We start from the raw sequence: 14,341 nt of genomic DNA on the forward strand, positions 1-14,341 counted from the left end.
TAGAAAATCGGTATCGGTAAAACCGGTTTTGGCAGGTCAGACCCCCTCAAAAACCGGAAATCGGTATCGGCCAAGAATTTTGCAATCGGTGCATCTCTAATAATAATAATAATAATAATAATAATACATTTTATTTGGCAGCGCCTTTCACGGCACTCAAGGACACTTTACAGACAAACAGACAATAAAAAAGAAAACAATGAAATTACAGCAAATATGCAGATTTAAACAGATGAGTTTTGAGTCGTGATTTAAACTGGGATAAAGAAACAATGTTACGGATGTCTGGTGGAAGAGAGTTCCAGAGTTGGGGAGCAGAGCGGCTGAAAGCTCTGCTCCCCATGGTGCTGAGGCGGGCGGATGGCATAGAGAGGTGAAGGGAGGATTATTATATTTATTATTAATAATAAATATAGCTGCAAGCAGCAATGTGGGGTTCTAGCAGAAATGGCAGCATCTGCAATGGTCTTCAGATGCAACACTGACTGCATGTTACATGACAAACAACCAAAGATTCACAGAGATGTGAACTTATCTCCTGCCTGGGGGCTTTTGGGTAAATGCTTTAAAAAATTGACACTGTGACAATTAGTACCTTTTGTGAGGATTGGTCTGAAGATCAGCTGTTACCAGTTTCATAAGAAAATGTGTGACCTGTGTGACCTATAAAATATGGTCTTATAACAATGTTAAAAAAATGAAATGCAGGCCAGCTATCAGAGAATGTAGGTGTTTTCATCTGTAAGTGTACAAGGAAAAGAATAATAGAATCAGAGAATATAGCAAATGTAATCATTTATTTAAATTAATGACATTTTAACACGTTAGCTTTTTAATATTGAAAGAGTGCAAATGTACCAAGGAAAATGACCTGTGAAAAAAAAAAGGCTTTTTCACAAATTATAGCGCCCTCCAGCTGGGCAGGAATTTTGTAAGGTAAGTGTGATGCTTGTTTATCGTGCTGCTTTGTATCATATCGGGAATGTAAATATCAACGTTTTATATAGGTAAAACATATCAGTGTTATAGTTGGCGTGTTTTTATGTAATGCGCATACATGCTTGAGCCTGAAAGTTGGGGGTCAAGATTCGCGCCTTGACTGTTTAAAAGTCTAATGACTGTAGACTAAGATAGACATCGCTGGAGAGAAGAAAAGATTTCAGCGCAAAAGAGTCTTTCCATGGGGTGTAAATGAGAGCTCCATGTTTTGGTGCGTAATTCCTTTTAGATTTTTTTTTTTTTGCTAACATTAACAAAGTCAGCTAGTTCGAGGTATGCATGGCTAACCATTAGCTTACCTACCGTACACTGTAAATGCAAATATTCAAATTAATTAGAAATGATTAGTGAATCAAACTTAGAAATCATCAACCTGTTGTCAACACTAATATTAAATAAATAACTGCTAATTTCAAGTTGGAGAACACGCTTAACTTAGTGTACTCCACTTCAGTTAAATTAGAAAATATAAATTTATTGTCCCAGAGTCCTTTGGGCGTTGTGTTTAGACATGCGCAGACCTGCCCCATCTACGCGCGGTCTTTTCAGCACATGCACCAGGATTAACCGGAGCTCAGTGAAAAGCATCAATTTGGTAAGTTAATATTTTTACTCTTTTGTCAACCGTCGAGTTATTTTGTTGTGGTATAACGTTATGGTGTTTTACTGGTTACTGGGTACGTCGCAGTCGCCAAACTCGTTAATTTCACCAGTATTTCCTTCATGATTTGCTAGCTAGCTCAGGGGTCGGGAGCAAACCTGTAGTAATGTTCCTGTGAAATGTGTTGTACTGCAGTTCAGGGGGTATGTGCTCTGTTAATGTGAATGTGTGTGGGAGTGGGTGGTGAGAGACACAGAGCCGAGGTTGAGGTGTGTTGTTGCCGCTCGGGCTGCTCGCTGTTTTGTTGTATTTGCGTGGTTACAGCGACAGTAACCGTTCAGAATAATAAAGAAATAAGCGACGGTGTATTGACGCCTACTCGTCCATTCCCGACCATGTCCGGCTGTACGTTACATTATAGTCTATCCGGCAGCCGGAATAAAATACGCAAGAATTATATTTTTGCTAGACGCCGCACACAAACGCACACATTCTGCCCAGCGCAGCTCGAGTGACAGCGGCAGTTGGATGCGGCTACAAATTAAAACTTTCGGTTACTTTTCTAAATAGCGCAACTCCGCTTGTAAAGCGATAACATTTCTTAAACGTGTGTAGGAGGGAAGTGCACATTATTTGGGTCTCGGTCTGTTTACTGTGTATATGCGCGGCGCTTTGTGCCCCCCCTCCTCCTCCCCCTTCGGACAAAATTTTCGAGAGGGGTGGGGGAGGGAGCTTGCGCTGTGTCAATTAAACTCAATCTTGACCAGGTAACCAAAACTAGTGGTTAATGCTGAAATTCTCTTTTCTTTTTTTAGGTCAAGCAGAGCATTATCATCCAATGCAGTGGACCTGTAAGTACTGCACATTTTTTGCTAAAAAGAGGGGCGCTTTGCTTAAACATTACCGTTTAAAACATGGATGCTATACTCGCACATCTCGACTCCCATGCCTGCATATGGACTGCCTCTGCACATTTAAATCTTTTAATGCCCTCCAAGTACACCTGTCAACATGGCATAATAAAAAGGATTCAGGCAAAATCAGGGAAACTGCATTTCACTGTCAGTTGTGCAACTTTGTGGAGCTTTGCACAGAAGCAGACTTTTTTACTCATTTGCGACGACATCTTAAGCTGAGACAAATGGTTGCTTGCCCATATAAAGACTGTTACTTTCAAAGTAACGTTTATTCTACCTTCAATGCCCATAGAATCAAAGAGCATCAGATGCACAATGAGATGGCATTCAAACCTGAAATTGTTTCGCCAAATGTAGTCGAAGAGCTTCCAACTAATGCAAGTGTTCAGTTGGAAGAGAGTGACCCTGAAAATGATGACATTGACAGTGAAGTTGCTGAGCTAAAAGATGTGGAGGACTTGGAGACTCAGTTGGAACACAATGTAGCAGCTCTTTTCCTGAAAATGTCATCAATTCTCAACATCTCTGAAACTGCACAGCAAGAGGTTATAGAGCAGGTCAATCAAATATATTTGTTATCACAGCCATTGCTACATTCTTCAATTCGAAGAATTCTGCACACACATTGTGCAGATGTTGATGATGGTTTAGTGAATGAGATAGCTCGAGTGGTCACTGAGAATAATGTATTCCACAAATTCACTTCTGATGGAGGATCACTGTCAACTGCTCAAAAGCGAACAACTTGCATTTCAAAGGAATTTTCTTTGGTTATGCCCGTTGAGTTTGTCCAAGGAAATGACAAGCAGACAGTTGTGTATATCCCCATATTGAAAATGCTGCAAACTTTGCTGAGCAATAGAGACATTCTGGAAAAGACCATGTCACATGAGGCAACTTTGTCAGAGGAATACAAGTCTTACAGAGATGGTTCCTGCTTCAAAGACAATGCTTTCCTGAATGAGGAAGAGTTCAGGATCGCTCTTTACCTGTATATTGATGATTTCGAGGTGGCCAACCCCTTAGGAACCTCCAGAAAAAAGCACAAACTAACTGCTGTCTACTGGGTACTTGGCAATTTACACCCAAAATATCGCTCCTGTCTTCATGCCATTCAACTTGCTCTGCTTGTCAAGGCCAACAGCATCAAAGACCATGGTTATGGTGAAATTCTCCGCCCTCTTATTCGGGACCTTGTTTTTCTTGAGCAACAAGGAATATATGTAGAACAGTTGGGAGCCACTGTTAAAGGCACAGTGTTATTTGTGGCAGCAGACAATCTGGCTGCCCACTCTTTAGGAGGGTTCTTTGAAAGCTTCACAGTTACCCAAGTGTGTCGGTTCTGTATGGCCAAGCGGGGGGAAATACAGGACAAGGAAGTACGGACAGGATTTTTTCAAAAAAGAACAAGAGAAAACCATGACAAACAAGTGCAAGAGGTGTCTCAGGATTCAACCAAGGCTCAAGAATATGGTGTGAAACGAAGCTGTCCATTGACTGAAAGCTTGCAACATTTTCATGTTGTTGAGGGGTTCCCTCCAGACCTCCTGCACGATCTCCTGGAGGGGATTGTTCCATTAGAACTGGCCTTGTGCTTCAAGGCACTGATATCAAAGGGAATCATCTCCCTCGAGGCTCTGAATGATGCTATTAAACAGTTCCCGTACACATTTTCAGACAAAACAAACCAACCCCAGCTCATTCCAAAGACGTTCTCCTCAAAGTTAACAATTGGAGGAAATGGTCATGAGAATTGGACTCTTCTCCGACTGCTGCCATTATTGATTGGTCAACACATTCCGAAAGGTGATGAAACCTGGGAGGTTTTAATTACCTTAAAAGACGTGGTAGAATTGTCAGTGTCCACAAGCTTTACAGAGGAGTCCTTGTGCTTTCTTGACAGCAAAATCTCTGAACATAGAGGTTTGTTTCAGAAGGTTTTCCCAGGTGAAAAGCTACGACCAAAGCACCACTATGTTGAGCACTACCCTGAGCTAATTCGAACATTTGGTCCTCTATCTGATGTCTGGACAATGCGTTTTGAAGGGAAACACAAGTTCTTTAAAAAAGCTGTGCGTCACTCTCAGAACTTCAAAAATATACCCCTTACTTTAGCAAACAGACATCAGAAAATGATGGCTTTCCACCTAGCAGCCTCGTCTTTTTTTAAGCCTTCTGTTGAAATTCACAAATTGAATTCTGTGATGGTTTCATCATTTCCAGAAAATGTGCAGAACTGGCTCAATCAAAGGAGCAACAAGCTGAACACAGTACTTGTAGCTTCCTCTGTCTGCATTGATGGCATTAGGTACAGTGCTGGTATGGTCATTTCTGTTGGATCCTGCTCAGGGCTCCCAGATTTCAGACAAATCACAAACATTGTCATTATCAACACAGATGTAACATTTGTCTGCAGACAGATGACCTCATGGTATGATGAGCATCTTCGAGCTTACGAACTCTGTAGCAGCCATTTGCCCACCTTCTCAGTTACCCAGTTGTCTGAATTGAACGATGTTTTTCCTCTATCACTTTACAGAGTTCATGGCAAACAGCTTGTTACTCTCAAACGATATATACAGTGGGGCAAAAAAGTATTTAGTCAGTCACTAATTGTGCAAGTTCTCCCACTTAAAAAGATGAGAGAGGCCTGTAATTTTCATCATAGGTATACCTCAACTATGAGAGACAAAATGAGAAAAAAAAAATCCAGAAAATCACATTGTCTGATTTTTAACGAATTTATTTGCAAATTATGGTGGAAAATAAGTATTTGGTCAATAACAAAAGTTCATCTCAATACTTTGTTATATACCCTTTGTTGGCAATGACAGAGGTCAAACGTTTTCTGTAAGTCTTCACAAGGTTTTCACACACTGTTGCTGGTATTTTGGCCCATTCCTCCATGCAGATCTCCTCTAGAGCAGTGATGTTTTGGGGCTGTCGCTGGGCAACACGGACTTTCAACTCCCTCCAAAGATTTTCTATGGGGTTGAGATCTGGACACTGGCTAGGCCACTCCAGGACCTTGAAATGCTTCTTATGAAGCCACTCCTTCGTTGCCCGGGCGGTGTGTTTGGGATCATTGTCATGCTGAAAGACCCAGCCACATTTCATCTTCAATGCCCTTGCTGATGGAAGGAGGTTTTCACTCAAAATCTCACGATACATGGCCCCATTCATTCTTTCCTTTACACGCATCAGTCGTCCTGGTCCCTTTGCAGAAAAACAGCCCCAAAGCATGATGTTTCCACCCCCATGCTTCACAGTAGGTATGGTGTTCTTTGGATGCAACTCAGCATTCTTTCTCCTCCAAACACGACAAGTTGAGTTTTTACCAAAAAGTTCTATTTTGGTTTCATCTGACCATATGACATTCTCCAAATCCTCTTCTGGATCATCCAAATGCTCTCTAGCAAACTTCAGACGGGCCTGGACATGCACTGGCTTAAGCAGGGGGACACGTCTGGCACTGCAGGATTTGAGTCCCTGGCGGCATAGTGTGTTACTGATGGTAGCCTTTGTTACTTTGGTCCCAGCTCTCTGCAGGTCATTCACTAGGTCCCCCCGTGTGGTTCTGGGATTTTTGCTCACCGTTCTTGTGATCATTTTGACCCCACAGGGTGAGCTCTTGTGTGGAGCCCCAGATCGAGGGAGATTATCAGTGGTCTTATATGTCTTCCATTTTCTAATAATTGCTCCCACAGTTGATTTCTTCACACCAAGCTGCTTACCTATTGCAGATTCAGTCTTCCCAGCCTGGTGCAGGTCTACAATTTTGTTTCTGGTGTCCTTTGACAGCTCTTTGGTCTTGGCCATAGTGGAGTTTGGAGTGGGACTGTTTGAGGTTGTGGACAGGTGTCTTTTATACTGATAATGAGTTCAAACAGGTGCCATTAATACAGGTAATGAGTGGAGGACAGAGGAGCCTCTTCAAGAAGAACTTACAGGTCTGTGAGAGCCAGAAATCTTGCTTGTTTGTAGGTGACCAAATACTTATTTTACCGAGGAATTTACCAATTAATTCATTAAAAATCCTATAAATGTGATTTCCTGGATTCTTTCCCCCCATTCTGTCTCTCATAGTTGAAGTGTACCTATGATGAAAATTACAGGCCTCTCTCATCTTTTTAAGTGGGAGAACTTGCACAATTGGTGGCTGACTAAATACTTTTTTGCCCCACTGTATTGTGCTGACTGGTTTTAACACTGTGCTGAGCGGATTAAATCCTTTTTTTTCCCTTTTTTACAGGAGAGGATGGAGCAAAGATTGATGCTGCGAGTTGTCATTGATGATGATGATATAAGGAAACTAATCTTGAATGAGAGACCGGATTCCATTCAGGAACTAAAAACTCAGCTGAGTGATAAGCTGTCACTGCAGTATGACTTCAAACTCCAGTATGAAGACCCAGACTTCAGTAATGCACTCTGCAATTTGTCTCAAATAGAGGATTTGCCTGAAAGACCTACTCTGAAAGTCATCCCTCTTGTGACTCTTGACTTGACATCCCTGTCTTCATCCACTGAAGATACAGACTGCAGCACAGCAGACACTGAGATCTTGTCCTCTACTGGTTCAACGCCTCCACTAAGAAGACAGTGGCCCGAGTTCTTTGAGATACCCAATTTCTCTGTGGATGTAGCTTACCGGCTGAGACAGGCAGATCTCTTATTTATGAAAGATCGTGTCCCATGGACTCCATCACGAGATATGAAACATGACATACTTGAGAAACTTGCTGAAACAATGTACAGTTTCAAAGCTTACCCTGACGATGATGACTTCAGCAGTGTTGCAAAAGCACTGATTAGCAAGCACCCCAGCCTCACTGAACCTGGTCCCCAGCCAGGATGGTATGGCTGGAAGAACAGCCTTAAATTTAAGATGGCCAACTATCGTACAAAACTACGAAAAGCAGGATGTGATGATGTACTGATCAATGGGGGTAAACGAAGCAAACGCAACCCAGAAGGACCATCATCCAGCAAGAATATCAAGCGGCCAAAAAGAGGTGAAGTTAATTATTTGCCAAATTTACCTGACAGACATGATGAAAGCAGCCTTGAAAATGCCAGGAAGGTTATCATAGAGGAAATGAAGAAAAAACAACCCAATGCCAGTCTAGTGTCAAGAATGATGGAAGAAACATTCTCACTGCGCAGAAGGGAGATAGTGACACAGGAACCTGCTGTGCAGAGCGTGATGGAACGATGGCCAGCACTGTTCACGGAGAGACAGGTAAGATACTAGTTAGTTTTGACCTGCCCTCCCCCATATAGATTCCAGCAGACCAAAATAATCGTGATCATTATTTTTACCATAATCGAGCAGGTTTAAGTCATCCTAGTTTCACACATGGAGTTCTTTCATTTGCTATAGTATTAATTGAATGATGGGCAGCTTAGTGTTGCTATCCCTCTTGCTATGTCCTCTCTATCTTCCAGGTCTTTGCTGAGTTTAATCGCATCGCCAACAAGAATCTTGAAGGCAACTTCTATGAAGCCCTCGACCAGCACACGCCACGCTTCATTGATCTTTTCAAGTCCAAAAAAGGAACTGTGGGACAAAAACTGAAAGACTTAATGCAGCACATCAACTGGTTGGTAAGGATTCTATTGTGTTTTGTACTATATTTATAATAATTAGTTTTATGCATTCTCATTCTTCACCTTTTTTAGGCCCTTGACACATTTTATGCTGATTGATTACCATTATAAGTTCATATACTGATCCTGTAATAATAATAACAATAAAAATAAGATAACCATTTCTTTCTTGATTCTGCTCAGACAAGATTAGAATCGCAGGAATTTGATGAATCTGCTTGATTGTATAATTTTCTGTTGGGTACTTATAAAACTTAAAGCCCTATTAGAGGCCTGCACTGTCAGAGGAAATACAGAACAGTATATCAACATAAATTTCCCCAAATTCTCAACATGCTACATAGTTCTGAACTTATCTGTTCTCTCTCTATTTTTAGTCACCTGATGTGACAGCACTTCGGACTGTTGTCCTCAAAGGTCTTCCAGTTTTCCTCAGTGAAGACTCCAGTCAAGTCTACACGACTTGCTTTGTGAGTAAAACAAACATTGATCTCAATTATCCATTTTATTGCAAATCATATTTAATTATTTCACAGCATTGTAAAATATTTGAAATTCAATTTTTGATTGAAATTGCCCACATTCAATAGCTGGTTTTGTGTGCTTTTTTGCAGGATATAGCAAAAGAAGAAGCATTCGCCTCAGTGACAGTTGGAGTGCTGACAGTGACTGAAGATGCTCAGCAGCAGGGTCCAAATGGAGTGCACCTCCAACCCATCTCCACTGCCATCATACTTGAGGGAGGTACTGTTATGGACAATGTCAGAGACTTTCCCCAGGCAGTCTGCCTTCTTTTCGGCCTCATTTATGCCCTTCACTTGAATTATCCAAAATGCATGGAAAACACGTTCAGATTCATTCAAGCAGTCATGCTTGGACTGGGCAACAAAACCCTGCCTCCAAAACTGATCACACTGCAGATTAAACTACTGGGGTAGGCCAAAGTGAGAAAAACAAGGTAACTTGTTTACTGTTCCAGGTTTAATAATCTTTAAATGTAACACTTTGATTGTGTTTGTAACAAAGTGATACAGATTTGTTAATTCGCAGTAAGACAGTGATACACTTTGTTATTTATCACTGCTGTGCACTTTAGAAGATGATAACATGTTTATTGTAGTTCCAGTTAGATAGACAGTTAGTTAGAAAGGAGGGAGGTGGGTGGGTAGGAGGTAGGTAGGTGCAGAGGTGCAAAGTAGGTGTAGGAAGGTAAAGAGACAGAGAGACATGTATTTATTGTTGTTTTATATATATTTTCTTTTCACAAAAGTGGAACATGTTTCCAGAGCCTTAAATGATGCGTTGTTTAGCATTTAAAATAAATGTTAATTGCAAAGTAAATCCAATGTGTTCACCACTCATTTTGTTTGGGGGCTTATTACCTTGTATTGTGTGTTTGTTTGTTTTTTTATTAAATTAGCATGTGTCCTATTGTCTTTCGCAAAACTCTTTGGTCAAGAAAATTAAAGTTAAATTGGCCTCAATATGAAGGATGAGTAAAACTAGAGAATTAAGCTTTCACAATTCATGAATATTAAGTTAAATTTATGAAAAAAGATATCTGAAAGCCATTGATTTGAGTACTGCAAACTCACAATAAGTTAATGTAATCAAATTAATATAAGTTTATGTGAGTACTGCAAACTCAAAATAAATAAGTTAATGTAATCAAACTAATCTAAGTTAATTTGAGTACTGCAAACTCACAAAAAATAAGTTAACCCAATCTAATTTATCTAAATCAACATAAATGACTTTTTTTGAGGCAATGACTTTGCATATTTTTTTTAAGTAAAGTCAACTTATTATATTTTACAGTGTGCAGCCCCAGCCAAAAATGTGAAAAAACCAAAGGCGGCGGAGGTTAATTATCTCCCACCACATCCTGTTGGAGAAAATCAGGACAGTTTGGAAAAGGACAGGCTTGCATTGATCAGTGAAATGAAAAAGAAGAATAATGAAAAGATAATAACAGAAAAGATGTCCAAAACGTTTTCAACTCGACGAGCAGAGGTGGTGGCCCACAGCCCAGCTGTTAGTGTCTTCAAAGAAAGGTGGCCTGCATTATTCAGTGAGGCTCAGGTAAGAGTTTGATAAAACATTTTATTTTCCACCAAGAACTGCTGTTCATCTTATTTGTCATTGTTATTGAAAGTGTATTATGTTATCTCTTTACTCGTGTACTAGATCAAAGAAGAGTTCCATCGTATAACGACAATTTCCCTGGAAGAGACATTCATGCTGAAACTTGATGGGCACACACCACGTCTTCTGCAGCTTATGCATGCCAAAGGAGGAACAGTTGGTTCCAGGATGCGTCCTCTCCTGGACACTGTAAATGAGGTATGTTTTTTTGTTTCACTTTCTACTATTATTATATTTTACTAATTTGCAGAAAAACAACTGAAGTCAGAAGTTTGCATTAGCTATTAACTGAGCTCAGTAGAAGCCTATTTTTCAATCACTCCATAGTTTTCATGTCAACAGGAATTCGGTTAGGACCTACACATTGTGTATACCACAAGAAATTGTTTCATCAATTCTTTACAGATATCATCTTCTCATCTCTGACATTCTCCTCATCTCCTCTCCATCTGCACTCTTGTCCTTTCCTCTAATCTTATGTTCTCCCCCTAATCTCCTCCTCCTCTCATATTCTCTTGTTTCATCCCATCTCCAATCTTTCTCCTCTCCTGTCCTTCTCTCTTCATGTCTCATCATCCTCTGAACTTTTCTTTCAGTCCCAGAGCATGGACAAAAAGAGGGATGTCGTTGTCTGTTGCCTCATTGAGTATCTTGGTGAAGAGCAACAACAGCTCTTCCAGTACCAGGTATGTTATTAATTGATCAACACAGGGTATTCTATGATTGCCCAGAAGTGCAAAACACACCAGCATTTCATCAAAACACACCAACAACCGGGGGGGGGGGGGGGGGGGGGGGGGGGGGGGTGTTAGGTCATAATCTGTTGAATGAAGATGTTATCACATGTCTGTGCTTTAATAAATAGTTTTGTAAATGGATGATTGAAAATTGTTCTGTTCTCAACTGCTGTCTTCTTCTCATCTCCTGTTCTTATTTCCTCTGACCTCCTATCCTCCTCTCATCTGGTCTTCCGTTCTCCTTCTCATCTCTTCTTCTGACCACTAGTCTGTTGCATTGTAGGAAATGGGGATGCACCATTTTTAATTTGGCCTTATGCTCTTGTTTAATATAACAATGTGCTACATCTTACCAAGAACTAAAAAGTATAGGAATAGCATTTTGACAATATACTGAAAATACTAATGCCTTTTGGTTTTTGTTTTCTTTTTAACATGAAGGACCAATGTGAGGGACCCATGGACCACACCATAAAGGTGATCATCACCCATGAGCCCACAAGTGAGGAGGAGCAAGTGTCCATTGTTATTGAGGGCAACGAAGTCCTGACCAAGTGTGGGAACCGCACCAGGGGTTGTATTCTTTTGATGGGGTTAATTTATGCCCTCAACCTGGGCCCTGTACTACGAACGGAGGTTAACCTACCCAGAAGTAACCCAGGGTTCCCCCGCTAAACCGGGGTTGACAAAACCTGGTTATCTTGTTTGGGGTTAAACGGTACTACGACGCCAGTTATGAAGTTGATTTGTTGAACCTGTGTTAACCTAATCAGGGTTAATGCGCGTTCACGTTAAAGGGGAAGTTATCAGCGCAAATCACCACTGTTCACAATGGCACGGTCGCCGTACTTCATGGAGGAAGAATGCGCTGTCATAATGCAAAGCTACGAGGAGTTCAAAACAATATTAAGAGCAAAATCTAACACAGCGGCTGCCAATAAGGAGCGGCAAGCATGTTGGCAACGAATTGCCGATCGGGTAAATGCGCAAGTACATTCTCCCTTCTACATGTTCCAGAACAGAAGTATAGGATGAGAGAAGCTTCATGATCAATCACAAGTCACAGAAAATGGTCCTTCGACGTGGCCCCAGTCATATATAGCTTGTTTAATGTCCGAAAAATCCTGAATAAAATTTGGTATGGTAAATTCATGGAGTCGCTACTTAAGCTGATATGTGCACAGAGTCACATGAATTAGGATGACTGACTGTTCAGTCTCTTTGACTAAGTTGGTGTATGTCCTGTGAACATTTCAGAGGCAACAGCAGTGCCAAACGCACCTGGCAACAGGTGAAAATGAAATATAAAAACAGCATTCATAATGGTGTGTGTGTGTGTGTGTGTGTGTGTGTGTGTGTGTGCGCGCGCGTGCAGGCAAGCATTCATTTGCCTTTTATTTATTCAAGTTTTATCTGTTTGCCTAATAGTTCAAATTGTTTTGTATATAGTTTATAATGTTGTGTGATATTAATGATAATATTGTGGGAAAACTACTTTGCACGGACGTTCATTTAATTTATTCTATCGTCATTTTGTTTGTTCTATTTTTGTGTATTTCATTTATTTATCTGTTTGTCTAGTTGTATCTATTTTTCTAATAATATATTTTTTGCATTAATAGTTTGTTTTTTTCCTATTAAAATAATCTTGTGTTCTTGTTATAACTTTATCTGTTTATCTGACTGTTTATAGTTGTATCTATTTTTGTTACAATTTCAATATTAATATAGAAAGTTTGTTTTTTTCTATTAAAATGTTCTTGTGTGATAACTAGTTCTTGTGTTATATTTATTGTAGTTTTATCTATTTTGTATCTCAGACTTAAATATTTTTGTAAAACAAGTTTTTCTATAAAATATTCTTGCGTTCTTGATAACTATGTTCTTGAGTGGGTTCTTTTTTTTTTTTTTACAGAAAAGCTGTTCTGCATGGACATTCATTGAAGCCCTCATTGTTTTTTAATGGTTATTTATGAGCGTTTAGGGGTTACAATAATGTAAGTCTAGGTTGCAGAAAACCCAGAAAACCCAGAAAACCCGCTTCGTAGTACAGGGCCCTGGAGTATCCCAAGGCTCTGAAGAATACATTTGAGGTATTCCAGAAAGTTTTTCTGGAGCTTGATGGCACAAAGCTGTCCAGGAAAGTCCAAACTCTCAAAATTAAACTACTGGAATGACTGACATAGACTATTACTCAATGTAGATAGTTTTATTAAGAATGCAGGAAGATTTATTTCCAGGATACTTTTTTCCATATTTCAAAGGTAAACATTAAAACTAATCAAAGTTCTTGAGGTACAGCCCACAAGTTTTTCCAGGAGTGACCACAACCTGTGTCAATAGGTAAAATGTTCTGTTAAAATTACCTGAAACACTCGCACATGCGTTGTCATGTGTATCTGTTTGTGTTTTTTGTTTGTTTCTGAGCAAACCTGCTGCATATATTGAGGTATTTCACCTGACGTCACAGGGTCACGTGACGCCCCGGTGTCCACCATTTTGGACGGCAAGCTAGCTAATGTCAACAACATAGTATCTGGTATGTTACTGTAGCAATATTTACGTTCAGTCATTTGGATGACTGTTAAAACCTTTCAGTCTCAAGTTTTTCCTTTACTGGATTTACTAGTTTACTGAGCTAACGCGCGATGGCTCCGGGCTCGGCCGGAGAGCGCGCGATGGCTCCGGGCTCGGCCGGAGAGCGCGCGATGGCTCCGGGCTCGGCCGGAGAGCGCGCGATGGCTCCGGGCTCGGCCGGAGAGCGCGCGATGGCTCCGGGCTCGGCCGGAGAGCGCGCGATGGCTCCGGGCTCGGCCGGAGAGCGCGCGATGGCTCCGGGCTCGGCCGGAGAGCGCGCGATGGCTCCGGGCTCGGCCGGAGAGCGCGCGATGGCTCCGGGCTCGGCCGGAGAGCGCGCGATGGCTCCGGGCTCGGCCGGAGAGCGCGCGATGGCTCCGGGCTCGGCCGGAGAGCGCGCGATGGCTCCGGGCTCGGCCGGAGAGCGCGCGATGGCTCCGGGCTCGGCCGGAGAGCGCGCGATGGCTCCGGGCTCGGCCGGAGAGCGCGCGATGGCTCCGGGCTCGGCCGGAGAGCGCGCGATGGCTCCGGGCTCGGCCGGAGAGCGCGCGATGGCTCCCGGCTCGGCCGGAGAGCGCGCGATGGCTCCCGGCTCGGCCGGAGAGCGCGCGATGGCTCCCGGCTCGGCCGGAGAGCGCGCGATGGCTCCCGGCTCGGCCGGAGAGCGCGCGATGGCTCCCGGCTCGGCCGGAGAGCGCGCGATGGCTCCCGGCTCGGCCGGAGAGCGCGCGATGGCTCCCGGCTCGGCCGGAGAG

At 42.0% G+C, this 14,341-nt stretch overlaps 1 protein-coding gene across 1 annotated transcript; it reads left to right on the forward strand.

The window, feature by feature from the left end:
- The first annotated feature begins 1,372 nt into the window (after nucleotides 1-1,372).
- LOC132886332 (uncharacterized) lies at nucleotides 1,373-9,333 on the forward strand. Its single transcript, XM_060920879.1, has 6 exons — nucleotides 1,373-1,594; nucleotides 2,416-2,451; nucleotides 6,770-7,759; nucleotides 7,966-8,124; nucleotides 8,505-8,597; nucleotides 8,742-9,333. The coding sequence occupies exons 1-6, from the start codon at nucleotides 1,511-1,513 to the stop codon at nucleotides 9,063-9,065; spliced, it is 1,686 nt and encodes a 561-aa protein (XP_060776862.1). The 5' UTR covers nucleotides 1,373-1,510; the 3' UTR covers nucleotides 9,066-9,333.
- Nucleotides 9,334-14,341: the final 5,008 nt, after the last annotated feature.

This window comes from Neoarius graeffei, chromosome 1 (assembly GCF_027579695.1).
Source record: "Neoarius graeffei isolate fNeoGra1 chromosome 1, fNeoGra1.pri, whole genome shotgun sequence".
Lineage (NCBI taxonomy): Eukaryota > Metazoa > Chordata > Actinopteri > Siluriformes > Ariidae > Neoarius > Neoarius graeffei.

Coding starts and splice junctions, on each gene's coding strand:
- LOC132886332 (XM_060920879.1), top strand. CDS start 1,511: ATGCGCAGACCTGCCCCATCTACGCGCGGTCTTTTCAGCACATGCACC. Junction 2,452..6,769: donor TCATCCAATGCAGTGGACCT/GTAAGTACTGCA, acceptor CCTTTTTTACAG/GAGAGGATGGAGCAAAGATT. Junction 7,760..7,965: donor CACTGTTCACGGAGAGACAG/GTAAGATACTAG, acceptor TCTATCTTCCAG/GTCTTTGCTGAGTTTAATCG.